This window comes from Lampris incognitus, chromosome 2 (assembly GCF_029633865.1).
Source record: "Lampris incognitus isolate fLamInc1 chromosome 2, fLamInc1.hap2, whole genome shotgun sequence".
Lineage (NCBI taxonomy): Eukaryota > Metazoa > Chordata > Actinopteri > Lampriformes > Lampridae > Lampris > Lampris incognitus.
Window position 1 is genome coordinate 116,783,971 of NC_079212.1, and position 24,886 is coordinate 116,808,856.

Here is a 24,886-nt window from a genome sequence, read left to right on the forward strand (position 1 = left end):
AGGTAAGGAACCTTGAGAAATTATACATACCTATGTTGGTGGTTTACTTAAGTTGATATTCAAATAAAGATAAAGATATTCAAATAGAGGTTTTTATATGAGCGTTACAAAATTCTAAAAATATATGGTTCAACAAAATCTGATTTTAAAAAAAAAAATTCTTTGTTTTTCCATGAACGTGATTTGGAAAAGTTCACCGATTAAACTCATAGAATGAATTATCAGCCTAAAGTGTCTTTATGCATGCTCAATCATCCAGGTAAGGAAATCACAAAAAGTTGAATCAGTTCATCTGGACACAACATTTGAGAGAAACGTTTCATCAGTCAACTAAGTGACATCTTCAGTCTCAACTGACTGCAGGTATCCCCACCCTTATAAACGATACAGTGGCATAACAACCGAAAACAATGATCGGTTTCGTATGCAAATTGCCGTACCCATTAACTAGATTTACAATGGCCATGTGTTGTATTCACAGAGGATTGGGGAATAGTTGCAATCACAGCATTGTAAGATGGCAACAGATATACTCTTAGCCCCCCCCCATTCAGGGATGGTCAGTTCCCTCTTCACATAGATGACCTCTGACTTCCCATTCAAACCAGCGTTCCTCCCTGTCAAGGATGTGTACATCTTCATCCTTGAAAGAGTGGCCACTGGCCTGTAGATGGGTGTAGACTGCAGAGGCCTGGCCTGGTGCGTTGGCTCTTCTGTGTTGTGCCATCCTCTTGGCCAGCGTCTGTTTGGTTTCCCTGATGTACAAGTCATGGCAATCCTCCCAGCACTTAACAGCATATTGCTCTGTTTGTGCCGGGGGACCCTATCCTTGGGGTGGACCAATTTCTGGTGTAGCGTGTTTTGGGGTTTGAAAGCAACTGAGACACGTTTGGAAAATGTGCGTCTCAACTGTTTTGAAATTCCCACCACATACGGAATCACCACTGGTTTACACTTAGGCAACTGTTGCCCTTCTCCCTTCAATCTGCTGGTGCACTGTTTTGGTGTCTTCCTGGCTTTGACAAACGCCCAGTTAGGATAACCACACTTAACCAAGGCCTGCTTAATGTGGGATTTCTTCCCTTCCCTGGCCGCTGTGTCGGTGAAGACATTGTCAGCTCAATGGTACAGCGTCCTGATGACTCCCTAGTTTGTGCTCCAGTGGATGATTCAGACCTTAAGTACTGATCAGTGTGTGTTGGCTTACAGTAAACATCAACTTTTAGATGTCCCCCAACACCAATTACAATTTCACAGTCTAAGAACGCTAACTTGTCATTCACATCCTCCCTGGTGAACTTGATGTGGTTGTCCACAGAGTTAATGTGGCCAGTGAAATGTGGTACATCCTGAGATTTAATTTTAACCTAGGTGTCGTCCACAAATCTGAACCAATGGCTAGGTGGTGTCCCTGGATTGGACATCAGAGTCCTCTTTTCCAGTTCCTCCATAGATATGTCAGCCATTATAGGTGAAACTGGGGAACCCATAGCATATCCATGCTTCTGTCTATAGTACGACCCCCTGTATGTGAAGTACATGGACTGAAGACACAGCTTCGGGAGCAGACACTTGGTCAGTGTTAAGGGTGGTCCTATTGCTGAGGGTGGGGTCATTGTGTCATTTCATATGGACTACCTCCACTGCTTCATCAACAGGAATGCATGTGAAGAGAGATTTAACATCATAAGAGACCATTGTTTCATCCCCCTCCATAATGATGTCCGTCACCTTATCCACAAAATCCATAGTGTTCTGAATGTGGTGTTCATTACTGCCTACCAACGGGTTAAGAATAGATGCCAGAAACTTAGAGATGTTATAAGTCACTGAGTTAATCATACAAACAATCATAATGGCACATCCTGTTTTATCTTAGGTAAACCATACAGACTAGGTGTAGCTTCCTCTGGGTATAATCTATGGTACAAAATTCTGTCAATACCATTCTCCTGTTCTAACAGCTTCAGACAATCTATCACCTTTTTCTTGTAACCACTGCCTAGATCTCATTTCAGGGGTTCATAAGTATTCATGTCGTTAAGTAATGTCATAACTTTCTCATTATAGTCTGTGTGGTTTAATACAAGAGTGCATCTACCTTTGTCCACCGCAAGGGTGATGATGTTATTGTCCTTGCTGAGAGGGTGCATTCCTCTCATCTCTGCTGATGATGGGTGGTGGTGGCTTCACATTGCTGAGGCAGGCTGAAACTTTGTCCACAGTTGCTTTGCTTCCGGGTCCGTGATGTTGTTACGGATTGCCGATTCCATGGCTGTGATCAATTCCACTTTCAACTTAAATTCTCTTCAATTTAACTTTATGTGATATCAGCCTAAAGCTCAGGCTATTGGTGTGTGACAGGGCTCCGTGCCATCCTTACGCTGCCACTACCCACAGAATATCTGCACACCAGCTCACTCCATCACCTGACCTTTAGGGAAAGAATTGGTTATCATTGGGTTCTACAGGGGTCTTCTGAAAGAACTGCATTTTCATTTTATCTGTTTGAGGGACTGTTCTCTTAGGTGACAGTAGCTGAATGGTGCTTTTTGGCTCTACACAATACATCTAGGTGGCATGTGGACTTGCTGATGTATTTTCACATGGGTCTCCATCCAATTCTATCCACTCTGTTGTGGCTTAGGTGCTTCATCTAGGGACTTTTTATTTTCAGGTTTTTAAGTTGTTTTTGTTTTTTTAAACTTGAGGGAGAAAAGCTTGTAGTTCTGGATAAACTAGAATAAAACATTGCACAGATGAGAGTTTAAATTGTTTGATATATTTAAAAAAAAACACTTTATTGATAAAAAGACCTTGTTTTCATTTTGTATTGGAAATTGTATCTATGTTGTGAAAGACAGCTTGGTAAAAGAATAAAACTATGCAGGCACTAGTGTAAAATAACAGTTTTTGTTGTCCCAGTCACCACATGACTTTCTTTAACCTGAACGTAGACCTCAGCTCAACAGCATAATCATGTTGCACCATCAGATTGTTTTTCGGTCCATCAAATTAACATGACCACTAGCCTAGAATTTGACAATCTTTAAAAGGTTTTTTTTTTTTTTTTGCATGGTACTGCCTGACCTCTGTTCAAATTAAGAGCAAACAATGTTTATCGCGAAGTGGCCATGGCGTGTAAGGCCTGAATGTGCTGATGTTTTTGTGGAAATGGACACAGCTTCACACTCTTCTTCTCTTCAATTAAAATAGACTGAACCCAAGGAATGGAAAAGTTCTTGAGCTACCTCATATTATTTCATTGTGACACCACACCGATTTGACCACTTCTCTTCAAAATTGGGGTGTACCGATTTCACTCCTGCTTCAAACAAGTCTTGTCTGTTCACATGAATGAATGTTTGAGGGCATTTTTAATCACGTCAGCCCTGATGCTAACAACTACTAGATTCTCAAAACCTTTTGATTTGCCTAAAAAAATGCTAAAGCAGGAGTCCTTTGTTAATTTTTTAAGTAGTCAGTCAACATGTCTTAAAGTTTTTGATATGGATGTGTATGTACCTTGAGCCAGTTGGCATATCAGTTGTGGTGCTTTACAGTGAACTTTATGCAAGTGCTTCTCTTGCAAACTCTCCCTTTTTCTGGCCGATGCCTGAGGCGATTTTTCTCTTATTCTTAACCTGATGTTCTTCTCATAGATGGAGTAAGGTCTCTAGTATGTATGGTGCGTTATTATTGCTCAATCATCCTTGGACAATGCCACTCACCTGCACTGAATGACCATGTGGCTGTTGTCATAAGAACATCATGAATGTTGTGTGCATTTTCCCAAGCAGCTGTACAAATTGTTGAGGCGCCATACTTGTTTTTTCTCAGATTGCCTTCTGTATTGCTTTCTGTAGCACTGACAATATATTGATCTCAATTTCTGAGTATATTCCCTCTGTAAAATATAAAATATTTTTCTTAGGCTGCACTTTGGTTGGGTTGCAAAGAGCCCTGATTTATTTGATCCATTGTCATACTGAAATGTAACCTTACCATGAATATGGCGCGCTATAAGATAAAAAGCCGTTAGATTTAAACTGATTGTTGGCATATTTTTAGTTGATATTTTGGGGGACATTTTCACTGAACAGTTTAGAGATGCAGAATACCAGAGAAATGGGTAAATCTTGGGGGGGGGGGGCATCCTGAATTCACTTCTTTTCTGTGTGTGTGTGAATTCACATTTATATGGTATGTTTATAACATCTCAGTCAGACTCTCCTAACATTCTTTTTTTCCCTGCTGGGACAGTCTGTCAGAATATCTCAAACCATTCTCTTTTTTTTTTTAAATTAATTTTTATTGAAATTATTACCCGAGCCTACCCTACCTACATTATGTATGGTGTTTGTTGCAAAGAAAACTTATTGGAGACAAACATTTAATGGAGTTTTTATTAAATGAAATTCATGCCATAACAAAAAAAAATGAAAATAAAAATCATGCCAAAAATCGTTAAAGGAAAATTGTCTTTGTAGCTTTTATCTTGGCATTGAATATTGGAAGTATTATGGTTGTGTTGTAAATGAGTTGGTATAGAACCACTTACATCCACAAAGTGTTTCTGTTAATTTCAGTAATGAGCCGTTTCTAACTGTATAGAAAATGCACTAACTCAAAACATTGCATTTCTGTTTTTCATGTTCTTAAAAGCCTCTGCAACAAAGTTTCACACCTACATCCATCTCCCTGACGCTGGTATGGAAGTTCAGTTTACCTATTCAAACAACTGTTTCTGAGAAAAATAATAAATTCTAATCACACCAAAAGACCTTTGAATTTTTATCCTCATGGTCTCTGTGCTAAAAAGAAAGCAGGCATTTATGAAGGTTCAGCGGTCTTTTCAGGTGCATCAACAGTCATGCACAGCTGTTGCAGCTGGCTGGCTGTGATATGTTTGGCCGCAGAGGTCATCCTCACTGCATCACTCAGCAAGCTGAAATACATGAGACAGTACTGTTTATTAGCAACCATGTATACAGTGTAATAGAATTACACATGAGCACACCAGACATCACATGAGAGGGCTATGTGGGGTCATCTTCACCTTGGGATTACATCAAGTCTGTTCTAAAATTAGCTCTTGAATTCTTGTTAGGAAGCCTTGTGGGCCGATTTTAACAAATTCTCTCAAAGGTCATCTTGTTTCCATGCATAGAGGACTGTCAAGTTAATTTCTCCGTGATGATATTGTACCGACCTTGCCACCTTGATCACGGGTGCGAACTCGAAGCTTGTTGACCTGTGACTCGGCCATATCAGCCCTCTCTTCAGCATCGTCAAGTTCATGTTGGAGCTTCCTGTACTTGCCCAGGTTGGCGTTTGCCTGCTCCTCCTGTAGGCAGCACAAGAAGCAATAAAATTGCTCAAGAAAAGAGAAACGGGAACTATAGAACATAGTGATTCAGTTTCATATGAGAGCACGAGGATTTTAATGTTCTTTCACTGCGGATGTGAACAAATCTTTAGTCACCATGGCAAAGTACAGAGTCTACCTCTTTCCATTTTGTCCTGTTTTATTCAGTGAAGGAAAACTAGACTGTGAAGGTACTCAAGACACTTAAATGACTGGCCCAATGCTAATAGAATGGATGATTTGTTAAGTGAACTTACTGCTTCTTCAGCGTGTCTCTTGTAGCTTTTCAGCTTCGCCTGCAGCTTATCTATAAGGTCCTGGAGGCGGACCAGATTCTTCTTGTCCTCCTCAGTCTACACAAACAGCAGGGAACAGTATATATTTTAACCACTTTTCATTCTTTAACCAAAACCTACATGCATATTTCATAACCCAATGTGTTCTATGCAGCAAGAGTTGTATTGGTTTACCTGGTAGGTGAGCTCTTTGATTCTTCTATCATACTTGCGTACTACCTTCTGATAGTCCTGGCTCTTCTTTTGCTCAGATTCAAGTTCGTTCTCTAGGTCTTTCACCTATGAATATGATGAGACAATTCCTAATCTGCTCTGACAGTGGGGCCATGGGCCGTTTGATATTCAGGTATAGGTGTGCTCACATAGCACTTACCCTGGTCTCTAGTTTTTGGATTTGTTTCTTGCCGCCCTTGAGGGCAATTTGCTCAGCCTCATCAAGACGCATCTGCAGGTCTTTGATGGTCTGCTCCATGTTCTTCTTCATCCTCTCCAGATGGGCGCTGGTATCCTGTTCCTTCTTCAGCTCCTCAGCCATCATGGCTGCCTAAACATCATTCACAACTTATCAGAAATGTAAGGAATCGGGATTATATACATATACTCAAACGGACGACGCTTTTTATCCAATGCAGCTTACAAGCGTTAGCAATTTGCAGATAAATTCAAGTTTTATCAACTGGCAACATGGAGCCAGTTTGTAATATTAAGCAGTTGTCATTTCATAGCTAAGAAGGCATGTCATGTCAAGAGTATTTAATGTAAGGGCACCCACGATCATCAAGAGTCAGAGAAATAAGTGCAAAGTAGATTTATATTGCCAAATATTGGTAAAATAAATGATTTAACAAATAAATGATCAGCATAAGAGCAAAAAAATGTCAAGTGCAGGTAGAAGGAGGGCACAACAGTAGACACTGATAATGGTTAAGTAAGGGCACAATAATAGCAGACATCAATAGTAATATTAGATCATTCATATTATCTGCAAAGTGCCATCATTTAAGGATTAAGGAAGGCCTGGAAAAGAAAAGTTTTTGGGCTCTAAGGAAGTAAGCAAGTCAATAGCTCTGGTGGATATGGGTTTCATAAGAGTCTTACGTCAGTAATGGCCTTCTTGGCCTTCTCTTCTGCATTGCGACACTCCTGCATGGCATCGTCCACCTCATTGGACAGCACAGACAGATCATTCTCCAGCTTCTTCTTCTGATTGATCAGCCCTGTATTCTAGAGAACAAAAGATGCAATGTCAGGACTCAGTGGAGACCAAAACATTTGCTGATTTTGGTGTTCTAGAGTCACCACGTGAAGACGTTCCCCAACAGGGCTCACTGAGCATCCCTTCCAACCTGAGAGTGCAGCAGGTTTACTCTCTCGGTGGCCTCCAGGAGCTCATGCTCGGCCAGCTTCCGGGCACGGTCATTCTGCTCCAGCAGCGCTCTGAGTTCCTCCACCTCAGCGGCCAGCAGATTATTCCGGCGCTCCGTCACTGCCGCCTGCTCCTTAAGCTCCTCATTCTGGTGCATTGTTTCATCCAGCTCCAACTGAATGTCCTGAAACCACACAGTTTTCATGGGTTCTTGTTATAATGAAGCAAGTTTTATTCACGACAAGCAAAAATGACAGAACCTCTCAAGTCAAGTCTTGACAGACAGGGAAACTGACATCAAAGATGAGTGTAAATGTGTTTTATTGACATAGAAAACAATTTAAATAAAATAGAGATAAACATACACTACCGTTCAAAAGTTTGGGATCACCCAAACAATTTTGTGTTTTCCATGAAAAGTCACACTTATTCACCACCATATGTTGTGAAATGAATAGAAAATAGAGTCAAGACATTGACAAGGTTAGAAATAATGATTTGTATTTGAAATAAGATTTTTTTTACATCAAACTTTGCTTTCGTCAAAGAATCCTCCATTTGCAGCAATTACAGCATTGCAGACCTTTGGCATTCTAGCTGTTAATTTGTTGAGGTAATCTGGAGAAATTGCACCCCACGCTTCCAGAAGCAGCTCCCACAAGTTGGATTGGTTGGATGGGCACTTCTTTGAGCAGATTGAGTTTCTGGAGCATCACATTTGTGGGGTCAATTAAACGCTTAGAAATGAAGGCTATTCCATGCGAGAAATTGCTAAGAAATTGAAGATTTCCTACACCGGTGTGTACTACTCCCTTCAGAGGACAGCACAAACAGGCTCTAACCAGAGTAGAAAAAGAAGTGGGAGGCCGCGTTGCACAACTGAGCAAGAAGATAAGTACATTAGAGTCTCTAGTTTGAGAAACAGACGCCTCACAGGTCCCCAACTGGCATCTTCATTAAATAGTACCTGTTAGAGCCTGTTTGTGCTGTCCTCTGAAGGGAGTAGTACACACCGGTGTAGGAAATCTTCAATTTCTTAGCAATTTCTCGCATGGAATAGCCTTCATTTCTAAGAACAAGAATAGACTGTCGAGTTTCAGATGAAAGTTCTCTTTTTCTGGCCATTTTGAGCGTTTAATTGACCCCACAAATGTGATGCTCCAGAAACTCAATCTGCTCAAAGAAGTGCCCATCCAACCAATCCAACTTGTGGGAGCTGCTTCTGGAAGCGTGGGGTGCAATTTCTCCAGATTACCTCAACAAATTAACAGCTAGAATGCCAAAGGTCTGCAATGCTGTAATTGCTGCAAATGGAGGATTCTTTGACGAAAGCAAAGTTTGATGTAAAAAAAATCTTATTTCAAATACAAATCATTATTTCTAACCTTGTCAATGTCTTGACTCTATTTTCTATTCATTTCACAACATATGGTGGTGAATAAGTGTGACTTTTCATGGAAAACACAAAATTGTTTGGGTGATCCCAAACTTTTGAACGGTAGTGTATATTTCCCAAAACACTATATCTATTTGAAAAATAAAATCATAATATTTGTGCATTGCTTAATGTGTAATGTACTGTATTTCCACATTCACTATATCTAGATGATAGAGGAATCAGTCTGTAAGAAAGTTATCATTTTGCTAACCAAGGACATAATTTACTTCCAAGGCTTTGAAAGAAAACTTATCATATATTTTTCTACTTCTGCATTCTTAATCAGCAGTGGTTCTTAATTAGTAGTGGTTCATCTTTGTGTGCTATTGAGTCACTTTCCCAGAGATGGATACTCCTTGTTTCAGGGGGGAAAGAAAAAAAAAACTTTTCAAATATTCTCCATGTGCTAAACAACCCTCGTGCAGTAAGTTTCATGACAACTCAGCTGCTGCAATAGATGCTAACCTTAAGTTGGACCTGCAGGTTTCTCAGAATTTTCTGCGACTCAGCGGCCTGCCTGTTGGCATGGCTCAGCTGCACCTCCATCTCATTCAAGTCTCCCTCCATCTTCTTCTTCAGGCGGACTGCCTCATTGCGAGATTTAGCCTCGGCATCCAAGGTGGCCTGCATGGACTCCAATGCTCTCTGGTGGTTACGGCTGGAGTGGAAATTGAAGTTAGGAGAAGATAATCGTTGCATCACAGAAAAATATGTATGTTAGGTGATGACCTGGAGATCTAAAGAGCAAAATAAACATATTTTGATATATCTCATGATATATCTCACCGAAGATTGTCGATTTCTTCCTCCTTCTCCGCCAGCTTCCTGTCAATGTCTGCCTTGATCTGATTAAGTTCCAATTGGATTCGAAGAGTCTTACTCTCCTCATGCTCCAGAGTGGCCTGAGATGGACAAATCACTCAGCATTAGAGGATGCTATTACAAAAATACTTTATAGACACCAAAAAGGAAAAATGAGACAATACAGAAAACCTCACCTCAGCTTCCTCAAGTGCTGCTTGAATCTCACTTTTTTCCATGTCCAGGCCCTTCTTGATCTTCTCTAGCTCATGGATGGTCTTCCCTCCCTGGCTGATTTGATCTGACAGGTCAGCGATCTCCTCTGAAGTTGTGGAGATCACCAATAGGTATTGATACTTAGAATTTCATTTCACAAATAGTCTTAGCCTAACATTCTCTTTTAATCTAACTGTTAAACATGTGAACTTGGTATTGATTGAGGCAGGCTACAACTGTATATATTAGCTGTACCCTGGAGATTCTTATTCTCTCGCTTGGTGGTCTCCAGGTGGTCCAGGGCCTCCTCATATGAATTCTTCAGCTTGAAAAGCTCTGTGCTCAGGCTGCGAGACTCTTTTTGAGAGCTCTCTAGTTCTAACTGGCATTCCTCGTACTTTTGTCTCCACTCAGCCAGCACCTGGAGGGAATATTCAGTATAGCCTTAAATATTGATTGGCAAATACTTGCAAAACTGTCTGTTAAACAGTGTAAAGTGGAGAGGGAAAGGAAAAAAGGAAAGATATTGATGTTATCCACTGTCATACCTATTTTTCCCCATCCCTTTCCACTGAACAGAAACAAAAATTGTAAATTGGATACAGTGTACATGGTAAATAAGCCCACTGAACCACCAGGTTAGCCAGAGACAGAGCTATATAGCAACCATTTGATGAAAAGTAATTTCCCTTGACAATAGCATCATGATAATGTCATCATTGTACCATCAAGGGAATACATTTTAACGCTTGGAGTTGTTTAATTGGTTTCACAGCTCCTTTCTGCACACACTTTGTCAAAGTTGCGTTGCTTCTTGTCCAGGGCAGCTGCTGCTGCGTTGGCACGCTCCAGATCTATGACCAGATCCTCAATCTCTGTCTGGAGCCGATGTTTGGTCTTCTCCAGGGAGGAACATTTGGCATTGGAAGCCTCCACTGTCTCCTCAGCATCCTGCAGACGTGTCACCAGCTTCTTCCTTATGGAAAGGCAACAAATAACCAATTTAATGACACTTTATCATGTCTGATTCTATGCGTGTTTAATATATCTCACTCACTTGGCATCCTCCAGTTCTTCAGTCCTCTGGATGGCATCAGTTTCATACTTGGTCCTCCACTGGGCTACCTCAGCATTGGCCTTGGACAGAGCTCGCTGCAGCTCAGCCTTGGCCTCCTGTTCCTCTTCATACTGCTCACGGAGCAAATCACAGTCATGTCGAGATGACTGCAAGGCATGGGCCAGGGCGTTCTTAGCCTTAAGAGACCAAAAAAGATGGTAGAGAAAATATTAAGTACACAGAAGGTCAGCTGATGTTTACTCAAAAGCAGGGTCTCTGCCAGAAACAGTAATAACTGTAATGATGAAGCAGTGCCATGGAGCTCACCTTGTTCTCCTCCTCTAGCTGTTTCTTGAACTCCTCTGCATTCTGAATGAAGGAGTTCTTGGTGCGCTGGAGCTGAGAAACCAGGGCTTCACGCTCTTCAAGCTTCCTGCCCAGCTCGGCTACACACAAAGAGATGACAACAGTCAGTGAAGGAGCTGCCTCACATATATTTTTTTTTCATCCATTTTGGTTTGATATTTGTGATGAAGCCAAGCCCCTTACCACTCTCAGCCTGAGCACGGGCCCGCTGAGAGTTAGTCTCATTGAGCTGCCTTTGGAGCTCTTCTACCTTGGCTTTAGCCTCATTCATCTGATCTTCATAAAGACGACACATCTTCTCTGAGTTGGCCTGCAGACCAGAGAGAGAATCTTTAAAATGTCTGAAGAAAATTAAAGTTGGCAGTGAATTAATTTGTCATTTTGTATTAATCACCATTAGCAATAGTGTAACAAATATTACACAGTCTAATAGCCAAGATGTGTAAAAACATATGCTATACAGCAATAAGACTTTGCATTTGTGTATCCCGCTGTCCCTTCACCTTGCCCTTGGACAGCTGCTCCACATTGGAGGCCAGGTCATCAGCCTCCATCTTGGCCTCGCTCCTTTCTTTCTCCAGCTTCTGCTTGACGCGCTGTAGGCTGTCAATCTGCTCGCTTAGCTCTGCGACGCTGTCAGCATGCTTCTTCCTCAGGGCTGCGGCTGTGGCCTCGTGGTGGAGCATGGCCTCCTCAAGGTCTCTCCGCAGCTTCAGGAAGTCTGCCTCGCGCTTCTTGTTCATCTCAATCTGGGCTGAGGTTGCCCCACCCGCCTCTTCTAGACGCTCGCTGAGCTCCTCCAGCTCACGGGCAACATCCCCACGCTGCTTCTCCACCTTCGCCCTGCATGCCTTGTCTGCCTCCAGCTCCTCCTCCAACTCTTCAACACGAGCCTAGAGGAGGGAAGTAAAGACGCTGATGTCTCAAGAGAAATTTTGGTGGGTTTGTGTTTACCGATACTGATCAATGTTGATGTCTGAGAAAAGATTTTCATGTCAAACTGATTTTTTAACAATTAAACATTTTAATGCTAAATTTCTCCTTGTTACCTGTAGCTCCTTTATCTTTTTCTGCAGTTGTAGGGACAAGGCTTGCTCATCTTCTATCTTTGTGCTCATCTCATTCATTTCAAAGTCTTTTCTAATGGAAGAGAAAAATGGCTTCTTAATTTGATATCTAAGATGGTGGACAGGCAACTTCCAGCTAGCAGATCAGTGGTCCTGTCAGCTTACTGTTAAGAAGACCAGTAGCAGATGTTGTTAACTGGGTATAACCATAGGTACAGAACAGTATACAACTGTGACCAGTATTAAGAGTGGGTGTGGAGGGTGGTGATGATTCTGCGATACCAAACTTCTGAAAATGTTAAGGGCCAAATGTAATCTGTAATAGCGAGTGCCCACCAGATAACTGACTGCTGTGACCCGAATTATGTATCCACTCCAGTGTTGGACTCTACAAAAGATGCCCACCTAAATGGCACAATGGCTACTTCCATCATATCCCGCTTATCAGTAAATGACCACTATCTTTTACCATTCCATTACTAAACACTGCTCATTGCCTAAAAGCAGGCTTTTTTTTTTTTTTTACTGAATCTGCAGGTGATTCTTACTTTTTCAGCTTCTCTTCCAGTTGCTGCTTGTCATTCTCCAGGTCCATAACAGACTCCATGGAAAGTTTCAGATCACCCTCCAGCTTGCGTTTGGCCCGCTCCAGGTCCATGCGCAGCTTCTTCTCTTGTTCCAGAGAGCCCTCCAACTGAGTGAGACAAGGTACATCAATATGAGGAGGGTGGAGCTCTTCATTTTCAGAAAAAAATATTATATACTACATATTGAAGAATTATAATTTGTTTTAATGTGATTCAATCACACCCTTAGCCTTTCTTTCATGTTTGATAAATAACCATGACTTCACAATTGTTAACTCACATCATCCACTTGTTGCTCCAGCTTGGCCTTGGCCTTGGTCAGTGTGTTGACTTTGTCCTCCTCTACCTGCAGGTCATCCAGTGTCTGCTGGTGAGCCTCCTGAAGAGCCTTCTTCTCCTTGGTCAGCTTCAGGATGGTCTCATCCAAAGCTGCCATCTCCTCAATCAGGTTCTTCACCTGGGGAGCAATGAGAGAGGGGAGAGTTACATTTGAAGCTCTAAAATTATCAAAATTGATCTGGCAATTCTTTTGGTGAGATTACAAATCATCAGCAGCAGCAAATAACAGTGCGCAGATTCTATTTTTTTTACTCCTGTCATTGTTTCGGCCCTGTACCTGTGATTGAATCTTTTTTCTTCTTTTTTTTTTGGATGTGCATGCATTCTGACACTGTTAATCTTAGAAAATGAGCAATTGATGATACTATTAACATTCATTGTCCATGTCTACCTTCTTCTTTCTGGCAAGCACAAACCTCTCAGATGTGTTCAGGAACATGCCCCCCCCCCCCCATCTGTCTCATTATCTGTTTGTTGCTAATCTTCTCCTCTGTCCTTACCTTGTTCTCAGTGGCATGTTTCTCCTTCTCCACTTTGGCCAGGGTGATCTCCAGATCGTCAATATCTTTCTTCAGCTCAGCGCATTCATCCTCCAGCTTGCGCTTCTTGGCCAGCACATTGGCATTCATCTCCTCCTCATCCTCCAGCCTCTCCAGTATTTCTTTCACCTTGGCCTCCAACTGGATCTTAGTTTTAATTAGCAGGTCACACCGGTCCTCAGCATCTGCTAGGTTGTCCTGCTCCTGAAGGACAGGAGAGAAAGAATGAATAAAATATCTTCACTGTAGTGTAGGTGCTTTGTTTTGTATTGTCTTTTTGAGGTTAATACTGCTGATAAAAGTCTACATGTAAATCACAAAGGATCAGCAAAGAAGTTTGAAATCCTTTGCATTCTTGCACATTTGCGTGAGCTATGTGTCTATTTGTTGAACAAATGTCCAACCATCAACCTGCAAATAGCACTTACTGCCTGCAGCTGCAGAGCCAGGTCATTCTTCTCTTGGATCAGGCTGACCTGCCTCTCCTCCAGCTCCTTGCGCTTCATCTCAGATTTCTCCAGAGCCTCTTTAAGCTTGGCTAGCTCCTCCTTCAGATTGGCCAGCTCCTTCTCTGTGGCAGCACTCTTCAACAAAGGCTTGATTTTGAAAAATAGTTTCATCCAGGGCCAGTGCTTTACTGTGTTGAAGGCCCGGATGTTCCACTGGATGATCATCAATGCCTCCCTGGAAGGAGGAAAGGAGACAATGGCAAAACTGAATGAGTGTGAATGGCTTTTCCATCCATCAATTTTTTTGGGGTTTTTTTTGGGTGGGTTGGGGGGGGGGGACAAAACAGAGACAGCTTATTTTTCTTCCCCTTTTTTCTCCCCAATTGTATCTGGCCGGTTACCCCACTCTTCCGAGCCATCCTGGTCACTCCTCCACCCCCTCTGCCGATCCAGGGAGTGCTGCAGACTAACACATGCCTTCTTCGGTACATGTGGAGTCGCCAGCTGCTTTTTCTCACTTGACAGTGAGGAGTTTAGCCAGGGGGACGTAGTGTGTGGGAGGATTATGCTATTTCCCCCAGTTCCCCTTCTCCCCCAAACAGGCGCCCCAATTGACAAGAGGAGGCGCTACTGCAGCGACCAGGACACATACCCACATCCGGCTTCCCACCCGCAGACACGACCAATAGTGTCTGTCTGTAGGGACGCCCGACCAAGCCGGAGGTAACAAGGGGATTCAAACTCCCGATCCCTGTGTGGTAGGCAACAGAATAGACCGCCATGCCACTCAGATGCCCCTAGCAGAGACAGCTTTAAGACTGTGTTACAGTAAAGCTTCGGGGGTCTAGAAAAGTGTTATATAAATTTTATTATTATTATTATTATAAAGCCATTCATTGAAACAAATGTGATATTATTAAATTGGTGTAAACTAGTGTATGGTCAAAGGTTTCAATTCAAAGATTGGGTTGATCAATCCAAGAGGTACAGTTTCCTTTTTGTCAGTCACTACTCCATGGTTATACGCTGTAGGACGATTTGTTGGTAGCAACCTTATTACCAGAATCATTTTTATGACTGTGATCAAACAGGGCCACCAGAATGACATAGTTTCAAAAGGATGATGTTTCACAGTCCTAAATATGGAACTAGAGAAGCCTGGTCAAGGACCTCCTGTCAGGTTGTACAGTGTGTGTATGAATGAGCACGTGCCAGGGTGGTGGTGGCAGTACAGCATAAAGGTGACTGAATGAGGGTGGGGGAGCGGTGCTACAAATGGGATTACATGTTTGACGTGACTCCATGCTGCGTGTCTCTCAAAGGTGAGCGTCTCTATGTTTACTTAGAAACTAGAGCCTTCTGTCCAAAAGCAGGCTTTAATCCTCTGCCACCCGCCACATACCCCATCAATGCACTCACTTAGAAGTACAGGCGCAGAGGACAAAAGGGGCCAGGGGGCATGGGGCGACCAGGGATGAGGAGGGGGGAGGTCATATTTTTAGGGAGGGCTCAAGCAGCTGCCACTTGACACATGTCGCCACCTGGCTCTAAGGACACCGTCAGCATTGTTTAATTTAGAGAGTGGATGGAGAGAATGGCAGGGGACGGGGTAAGTGTGTGTGTGTGTGTGTGTGTGTGTGTGTGTGTGTGTGTGTGTGTGTGTGTGTGTGTGAGCGATGGGCCATTACTACCAATGGGGCCACACACACGCCTAGTAACCATACAAGGACAAGCACACGTCTCACACACGCTGATGACATTGCCTTTGCATGCCACATATAGTAGGGTGACAGAGTGAGTACTAAGGTATATTGTATTAAAAGCTGAGAGGCAGACAGCTGACCATGTTGCTGTTAAACTTGTTTCTGGGGGAAAACAAATGGTAGGGAGTTCATTAGTGTTTTAGCCATGTTTTCACGTAATGTAAAAGGGAGTATCTTAATGTTCTCTCATGATCTAAGAGGACATAAACTTTGTCATGAAACTAAAATGTTAGCCGGTATATTTTCACATTAACTCAGATTCATGTAAAAAAAAACATTCATCAGTTAATCATTGATAACAAGTTAATGTTGGTCTCTTACTTCCTTTCCATCATCCTTGAACGCTCCATCCTCATGATCTTGCCACGACTGACCGCCTGCAGCAAGGTGAGGACTTTAGCCAGGCGCTCATCCCTCAGCTCCTCTAAGTGGCCCAGCAGGCCTACCTTGAAGAACACCTAAACAGAAGAACCAGAGTCAGTGGGGAGATAATAGAAAGCCATAATCAACCCAAGGTTGTACAGTTCAGCTACTTCCGTGGCACACAATAGTATGAATGGTGGTAACATCTTTTACAGTGCTCCTATTTTGTGATTCAGTAATTTAGTGTGCTCAGTGGGGAAAAAAATGTCACCAAAGAGCTGTGTATGCATCAATAATTTTTGCAATTTTTAATTCCTGTATAGGATACGTAAGCCTAGAACTTATTCCACATCAGCACTGAACTGAACACTATCATTCATGTCCTACCTTGGTGTGTCCAAATCTATGTTGACTGTGGTCCACATCTAAGGAGGCTAGCAGCTTTTCTGAAGCTTTCCTGCTGTCCACAAACTTATCATCTGGGATAGCTTGGGGGTTCAGGATGCGATAGCTGTCCATGAATGAGAAAGCTTGTTTCATAATTGATTTCCAACTTGACTGATATTGCCCATATAATGGTACCAATGTTACTAATTAGTGGATTTTTGGTGACTGTGTGTATTATGTGCCTTCTGTCTCACCGTTGTTTGAACTCAGCATACAGGATACGGTTGGGGAAACCCTTTCGACAGATCCTGATGCCCTCCAGTACACCATTGCAGCGTAGCTGGTGCAGAACCAAGAAGGCATCCATGATCCCTGTAGGCCAGCGTTTCCAAACATAAAGTTAGCGGCCATCACTAGACTCGTGACAGCATGTGAGTGAAGTGAGACAAGGGAATCATTGTGCTGTGTCATACCTGGAGTCTTGGTCTCATTAGGGATGATGCAGCGGACAAAGTGGGGCTGGGTGCTGCGAAGATTGGTCATCAGCTTGTTCAGATTTTCCTGGATGACAAGAAAATCAGAACACAAATCAGATTTGAGGTACTATGTTTCTTTTTAAACTTTATTTAATGCAGAGATAACTGCAGAAAATTTAGATATATTCCATTTCACGGGACATTGTGTTTTACTCACATATTATCTTTGATGCAGAGGAGAGAGGAGCCAGCACAGACTTAAAGTGATGTTCATGTGATCATTGCCCTAAACATCACTGCAAGTCTTAACTGTCTCCCTCCCAGTTCACCAGTGATGGCCATCATTTTTCAAGTCACACAAATTATACTGTACCATACTTTTATCCGCATGAATCTCCATCAATGGTATTCCAATTTCACTGTCAGGAATGGATTAAATTGACCAGAAATTATTTTGGGGTTACCTAGTTATTGGCACTGTCAACAGGCAGTTGTAATTCTCACCTTGTGAAGCTGAGAGACAGTCTGGAAAGATGCAGCTTTTTTCCTCTTCTCTTTAACTCCGGTCTTGTAGTCACCTGCTACACAGTAAATAAAGACCGAGATTAATTTCACCTCAGTAATATGATACCAGTGCTAGATTCAGGCTACTAGTGCTCGCTTTACTTTACATGAGTCTGAACTGATGTAGTTCTCATATAGACTGGCGAGCAGCTTGTTCGCGGACTTCTGGAAGCAGCCCACCACTGTCTCATTCAGGGGGTCTTTATTTTTGTCCAGCCAGCCAATAATGTTGTATGGTACCTGTGAAATAAGCAGTTTTTCCCAAATTATTTGGCCACAGTTTTGTGAACAGAATGAATTCTCCATTAAAAGGCACTGAATTGTAAGGCTCAGTGTTCTTTACGTTAACTTCCAGTGTCAATGCACTTACCACTCCAGCGTAGTGCACCAGCTCAAAGTGGGCCTCATACTTGCGCTTCTTGTCTGGCCGCGGCTTTTGGAAGTTAGGTGACTTGCCGATGTGATTGTCATACATCTTGGCCTTGAAGCTGCTGTCTGTGGCCTTGGGGAACATGCACTCCTCTTCAAGGATGGACATAATACCAAGTGGCTGAAAGAAAAAGACAATATTCATCATTTTGGTATGAGCATCATACATGACAGCTGATAAACACAAAATTAAATATATTTAGATGTGGTAATACTGTTTATTCAACAAAGATAAGCCTAGTGATTTTGAAAAAGAGTAATCTGAATTCAATGGCCTTTTTTTACTTTTTCAATGAGATCAATGCAAGCCTGTAGGTCAAGCCCGAAGTCGATGAAGGTCCATTCAATGCCCTCCCTCTTGTACTCCTCCTGCTCTAGGATGAACATGTGGTGGTTGAAAAACTGTTGCAGTTTCTCATTAGTGAAGTTAATACACAGCTGCTCAAAGCTGTTGAGCTGCAATGAAAGAGGAACAGGTGTTCAGAAGCAGCATTAGAAGTGACAAACAAGAGAACATATTACAAGGATCTTTGCAGGACCACTGCAAATCTATTACAATGAAAGAAAGGATGAGACCATGCAAAAACAGCATCTGTTGACAACAAAACAAAACGTATGCCTGAGCAGAAAACGAATCTGTGGAGAAAAACAACCGTTCTTTCTAAACAGATCGGAGAACATTTTAATCTCGATTTTGCGAGATAAAAACAACACACAACTGGATAAACTTACATCGAAAATCTCAAAGCCGGCGATGTCCAGTACTCCTATGAAGAACTGGCGTGGCAGTGAGGTGTACAATGTCCGATTTATGCGTACCACGAGCCATTTGAACATGCGGTCGTAAGTGGCCTTGGCCAGAGCTCCAACGGCATAGTTAACCTGGAGCAACCATGCAGATACACACAGTCACACATAGGGAGTAAAACTGTCATTCACATGGAAAGGCTCTGTTGCTTCGATACCAGATTCACAAGTCTTTAGAGAGCTGAGTGTATTGATCAACTAAGAACTGTGAAGCAGTTCAACCTACAGGTCACCGAGCAGAATAAACAGAACACAATAAAAGCCATCTTCGCTTTCACACGCCTTCCAAACAGGAATTCTAATCAATTCCATTATGTATATTGATTGATGATTGATTATTATTGATTAGGCATAATCCCCAGTCCTATTTAATCACTACACCCCTTTCTGATGGCTAAAGAAAAGTATTAATAAGTAGAGAGGAAGATTTCTTGTTTAAAAATTCTTGCCAGCGATAGCGTTAGGATCAATACGATGCACCAATAACCATAGCGTGAATTCCCTACCGGATGGGTCCTCACCTGTTCAATGTTCTGCCCCTTCACCACGTACTCATTGCCCACTTTGACTCTGGGGTGCAGAAGCCCCTTAATGAGGTCAGCTGAACTGACTCCCATCAAGTAGGAGGCCTTGTCAGCACCTGAAGGGCAAACGAGACAAATTATGAAAAAAAAATTGAAACAATAGAAAATAAATCAATAAAAAGCTGTGGATCACAAACTATAACTTTTAAATGAGCATAGGGTGAAAATAGCATTCCTCTATTTTGGTGTTGCTACTGTCCTTATACAAATTACTCTTAAGAGAAGAGAAATGGGAATTAGTCCAGTTTATGCCATATCTTATTGGTCTTTGTCCTTACTTTCAGTGCCATCAGCCTCAGCCTGCTCCTCACGCTGCTTTTGCTTGAATTTCATGTTGCCAAAGTGCATAATGGCTCCTACTATTTTATAGCAGCCATACTTCTCGTCTGGCAGAAACCCCAGGATGTCCATGGCATGCTGTGAAGGGTATTGAGAGAAAGTGATGATATAACTCAAGATTGTATCACCAAGAGCACAGAAAACCCATAACTAACAGTACTCATTGCAATGCATTCAACCCTGGTTATTTTTTTCTCCTGTCCGAAAGAAGAAGAAGGAAAAAAAAACCTCTTACGTCAGTGGCCATCAGCTCCTGTCCATCATCCAAGTTCTCCACAGTGGTCACACCTTGAGAGCAGAAGTGGTAGTCATAGGGGTTGGATGAGACCAGCAGCATGTCTGTGAAGAAGAGATTGCAGGGTCAAGTATACTAACCTGTGTTGCAATCTGGCATTAAAATTCAACTAATTGTCACCTTGGTTACTTGGCATGACTTACCTAGAAGTTCTGGTTTCTTCTGGGACATGATTTGGTAGTAGATGTGATAGCTCCTCTCACCAGGCTGCTGAAATATCACTCTGGATTTTTCCAGAAGATCTGAAGGACAAAGACAGGACCAGGTTCTTGTCAGACGGGGAACAAAAAACAGGAGAAAGACAAGTGTGTCCTCTTTTATGCAGCACAACCTACTCACATATATCGATGTCAGATGAGGCTAGCTTGCCAGTGGGTCCAAAGTGGATTCTGATAAACTTGCCCTATGGGACAGGAACAGACTATATGAATGAATGCACCACAAACTACAAGAAAAAATGCATTGATTGATTGATTGATTGATTGATTGATTGATTGTTTGGTTGATTGAGTCTAATCCATATTATAAACCATGCTTTTTGGAGGGTACTCACAAAACGGGAGGAGTTGTCATTCCTCAATGTTTTGGCATTACCAAATGCCTCCATGGCAGGGTTTGCCTCAATAATCTGATCCTCCAGGGTGCCCTGAGTGGGACAACATAATTAAATGTAAGGACACCAGGCCCCAAGATGACCTTCACAATTTCCACACACAACTCCAAGTAGACTGAATGTCTACATTAGATAAAGGATATTAATAGCAATAATAAATCAGTGGCTTATGAAATGTAGTGCTAGTTATTTGTTCTAAATATGTGACTTACCCCTGATTTAGTCGCAGGGCCTTGCTATATAAAAAAAAGGGAAGAACAGTTTGAATGTTATTTACTCTCTTGTCTGGAAAACAATGAACAACATTTAAGCAGTCAAGGTGACATATGTAAAGACCCATAATGATTAGAAATACACAGTGTTAAACTGGTAAAACTGATGAAGACCCTGTTTTACATGATGGACAAAGGCACTTAATGAAGCATGGTGAACAAAAGGGAAATGTGGAACAAAAGGGAAGGAAAAATGGTCTCCAAGCAAAATAGGAAATCGGAAAAAAAATCAAAGAAAGAGAAAAGGGGACAGAAAATTCTGGGCTATCTCATTGTTAATAAAGATTCAAAAAGGAGAAAGATAAGAATATGAAAAGGGGGGGGTCAAAAATCAACGAGAAAATATATGGTAGCTGATAAAGCTACACAAGACAAATGAAGGTAAAGACAATATGAATGTCACCAATGTTCACATCCATCATTTTGACACTCATTATGGAGACGGTATGAAGAAGGTTTAAGGGAAATACACTGAAGGATTCCTGGGACCAAAAAAAAAAAAAAAAAAAAATCACACCAAAAATGCTGGAAAAGGGGGGTTCATGAAAAAAAAAAGGACTGCCATTACGGCCTTACTCCTTTCTTAGCAGATGTTTCCCCAAGAGCTGCCACAATGGCAAAATACTGAATAACACGTTTTGTGTTGACAGTTTTGCCAGCACCGGATTCTCCGCTATAGGAGTGTGAAAAATGACAAAATATATAGATAAAACAGATAAAACTGTTCACAAAACTAATAAAAGAACGGTCAATAAGGAAATTGAACGGTTTATTAAAAAACAAGGAAAAAGAAATGAAAAAGTCATAAAGTGAGGAATGCTTTCAAATAGCACAAAAGTTGTAGGAAAATATCTCAACCTTTAACTGGCTTTGGAGTGCCTACAATAATGTATGAGGGGGCATAGCTACCAAAAATAAAAAATACAGCTAGGCTCCCCAGAGAAGTGGCCTTCAACAGCTGAGCTCCATATCACAACGCTATCTGCACAAACTCTTGGATGGTCAATTTTATATATATATATATAATTCAAATCCGACTTTTTTTTTAATTTGTATAGTTGGATTTTTTTGTATTTTTTACTTACGTGATTAGCATGGACTGATTCTCCCGATCTGATAAAGAGAAAAACAATGATAAAGCTTTACTCATTAATTTACAACACATAAAAAAAATCATCCTTGGAAAAAAAGAGTAGTTTGCATGTATGTGTTTGTGTGCGCTCGGTGCTGCCATATGTTTTAAGGCCAATTCATACTTTCCGCATCCGCGTGACGTAAATGTCGTCATGCCGACCTCTATGTGGACGTCCGCGCGCAGCCCAAAATTTGCAACCGCGCGGACTGCGTGCATAGCAAGCGCCGACTGCGCAAGCTCCAGATGTCAAAATGGACGCTTGTTTTGAAGAGAAGTGCGACGAGATCCGCTGTTACCCATCTCGTCTCCGAAAGAATATAAAGACAGCCAAACGGGGCGATGAAGAACTCCTGGCGAGGAATCGCTCAAACGCCTGGGAGAGATTAAAATGCCTGCCGTCACACAACTTTATAGTGTATTACTGCTACCAACTGGAATGGAGGGTGGATTGGGAAACGTGCATGCGTGGAACGCCAGACCGACAGGCCGATGCGGGTCCACGGACGCTCATACTAGGAATGGGCAGATCGATACCAAAGTATCGATACCCCGATCCCAAGGGTTGGGTTTTGAGAAACAATCCTCATATTGAAAAAAATCGATAACAGGTACTGTCTTTGACTAGTGATATATATATATATTACTTTATTTTTTTATTTTCTTGTTATTGTTGTTTAGAATAGGGACTACTTTTCCTTCCACCTCCTTGCTCTGCTCCCCATAGTTGGTAGAAAGGCCAGTCAGTAGAGAAATCGGATCTTTGGTAGTTTATTTAATACTAATGCCAAGGCTTTCAGGTATAACTTTTTGGTGACTGCATTTACCAATTTTCACTCTAGAAATCACAAATATCATCACACAAATCACACAAAAGTGTGTCTGACATTCTTGAGTAAGAAGTTGGGATATTGTGAAGCTTCTAGTGTGTTAGTGTAGTGTTCTGTGCCTGTCACGTCTCACTCTCAGCCTTCACCGCTGGCTAGCAGAAATGCGAACAGGAGAGCCCAGCGCGTGAGCCTCTCCCTGCCAGTACATAGCCTCTCCAACAGCAAGCCCTATGTAGTGCCTCCTCGTGGCGACACACGGTAACTGGGTACACCTTGGACCCTGGCTGAACTGCAAGGGACTCGGAAGACGTCTGGCCCCTAGACGTGTGGTACGCAGGCCCTCCGGTGTGTGGATATTCCCTGATGCCCATGAACCAGCCTCCAGCTATGGGTTAAATAGTGCCACTGCCTAGTGGACATAGCACCTGAAACTGGGCCGGATCCGCCCACAGTCAGGCAGATCCCCATAGGAATCACATCTGCTCCTAGACCGCCCCATGCCTCTGGCCAGAGTGTGGCCTCCTAAAGTCAAAAAGACACTGGGGCAAAAAGACACTGAGGTGCCAGTTGCTGTGATACATCCGGCCCAGATCTGGCCCAGTTTCATTTTGCTGCCTGGGCCTCGTGAGAGGAATAGGCTACGGGAGTAAACCCCTACAGAAAATCAACGTCCACAGTGCCATTGTTTTTTGTTTTTTTTCTTGCCTTTTTGTATCTGTTTAAGTCGGAGAGTACTGCTGGCGTCATGTGTGGCTGCCGCTTCTCCCTCTGTTGTCTTGTTTCACCCCGTTTATTGTAAAGCAACTTTGAGTGTTAGAAAAGTGCTTAATAAGTTTAATTTATTATTATTATTATTATTATTATTAGATATTTCCTGCTTTTATGTACACAAAAAGTATCGGTATCAGGATACTAGCCTTATTATTACTTGGTATCGAATCGAAAAGAAAATGATCGCCCATCCCTAGCTCATACTAGTGTGTGACATACTAGTGTGTGACCACTCACTGCGCAGCATGTCATTGTAGGCATTATCTGCTATGGAGTAGATGTGAGGTGGGGCCTCGGAGCGGCGTTTGCCTTTGTAGGCAGCAACCACAGGGGCGGTGTAGACAGGCAGCCATTTGTATGGGTTCACCGTCACGCAGAAGAGGCCGGAGTAGGTCTAAAGACCACAGGAGAACAGTGCACAACGAATGATGACTACAATGAAGCACTGACCTTGAATGTTAAACATCATTAGGAAGGAAAATGCAGCATTTAAGGGAAACATCAGTTGGGGACCTACTGACACACCGCTTAAGCTGACATTATTCAACTCTGAAACACTGACTTAGTTCAGTTGCCGCCTTTGCAAACACTGGAAAGAAGGGGAAGGCGTATTCAGTTCATGATGCTTACGTAGATCATCCAGGCAGCATAGCGCCTACGGAGGTTGAAAAGCACCGAGGCCTCGTTGAGGTGGGTCAGCATGGCCATGTCTTCGATCATGTCATACTTTGGAGGATTCATCTGCTGGGTATCATCGAGCTTCACTGTCAGGGTCTGAGCCAGCACACACAGGTGGAGATAAGACGGAGATTAGGGTGTTAAAACCAAACCGTACGTACATGTGCACATTGAAAAAGAGAGGCATGTGGTCTCTGCGTGTTAGAGAGCACATTATGACAAACCTCGGCAATGCTTCGGTAATGGCCACTTACTTTCCCGTGTTTATTCTCAACGATGATTTTATCGCCGTCGATCTCCTTGATCTCCACTTGAACGTAAGCCTCCTTGTCATCGGGGATCCATGTTCGTTTTTTACCTAGCGGCACACAACAGGCTGTCGACTACAAGGCGACCAGCAGAAATAAAACCACTACTCGCAGAATGTTTAGGGAAATAACCCCACCTCTCAGTCATTCTTAGTCATCACACAGAAAAACCAGAGTACAAACAGAGCAGCGAAGAATGAATCGTGCAGAGCGATTCGACACAAAACAAGTTAACTATATGTGCTACAAAAGTCCCATCCAGTTGTTTTTTCTCCTCCCCGGTAAGTACCGTCTAAAGCTGCCGTCTGCACAGCCAGCTGCTCCAGGTCCGTTTTGCGCAAAAACGGTCCAGCCGCCCCAAACTCCTTCATGTCAAAGCGGGACAT

General features: G+C 42.4%; 1 protein-coding gene across 1 annotated transcript; it reads right to left on the reverse strand.

The window, feature by feature from the left end:
- Positions 1-1,076: 1,076 nt before the first annotated feature.
- Positions 1,077-24,886, reverse strand: myh7ba (myosin, heavy chain 7B, cardiac muscle, beta a). Its single transcript, XM_056273063.1, has 42 exons — positions 24,790-24,886; positions 24,447-24,550; positions 24,145-24,288; positions 23,752-23,908; positions 21,867-21,894; positions 21,358-21,454; positions 20,450-20,542; positions 20,236-20,299; positions 20,040-20,138; positions 19,837-19,940; positions 19,541-19,679; positions 19,200-19,318; positions 18,604-18,753; positions 18,157-18,327; positions 17,813-17,992; positions 17,550-17,682; positions 17,383-17,459; positions 16,876-16,963; positions 16,657-16,774; positions 16,403-16,526; positions 15,974-16,110; positions 13,869-14,124; positions 13,402-13,644; positions 12,843-13,019; positions 12,524-12,669; positions 11,958-12,048; positions 11,412-11,801; positions 11,092-11,218; positions 10,870-10,988; positions 10,543-10,739; positions 10,278-10,461; positions 9,741-9,906; positions 9,467-9,591; positions 9,255-9,370; positions 8,934-9,126; positions 7,011-7,214; positions 6,763-6,888; positions 6,038-6,208; positions 5,839-5,943; positions 5,626-5,721; positions 5,213-5,347; positions 1,077-4,948 (listed from the first exon to the last, which is right to left on the reverse strand). The coding sequence occupies exons 1-42, from the start codon at positions 24,884-24,886 to the stop codon at positions 4,937-4,939; spliced, it is 5,802 nt and encodes a 1,933-aa protein (XP_056129038.1). The 3' UTR covers positions 1,077-4,936.

What these genes read in the sequence shown, in the direction of transcription:
- myh7ba (XM_056273063.1), bottom strand. Translation starts at nt 24,886, where the DNA reads ATGTCCCGCTTTGACATGAAGGAGTTTGGGGCGGCTGGACCGTTTTTG. An exon ending in AGGGGCAGAACATTGAACAG is followed by an intron (nt 18,754 to 19,199) that starts GTGAGGACCCAT and finishes TGGTTGCTCCAG; the next exon opens with GTTAACTATGCCGTTGGAGC. An exon ending in TCAAAGAGCTCACCTACCAG is followed by an intron (nt 5,722 to 5,838) that starts GTAAACCAATAC and finishes CTGTTTGTGTAG; the next exon opens with ACTGAGGAGGACAAGAAGAA.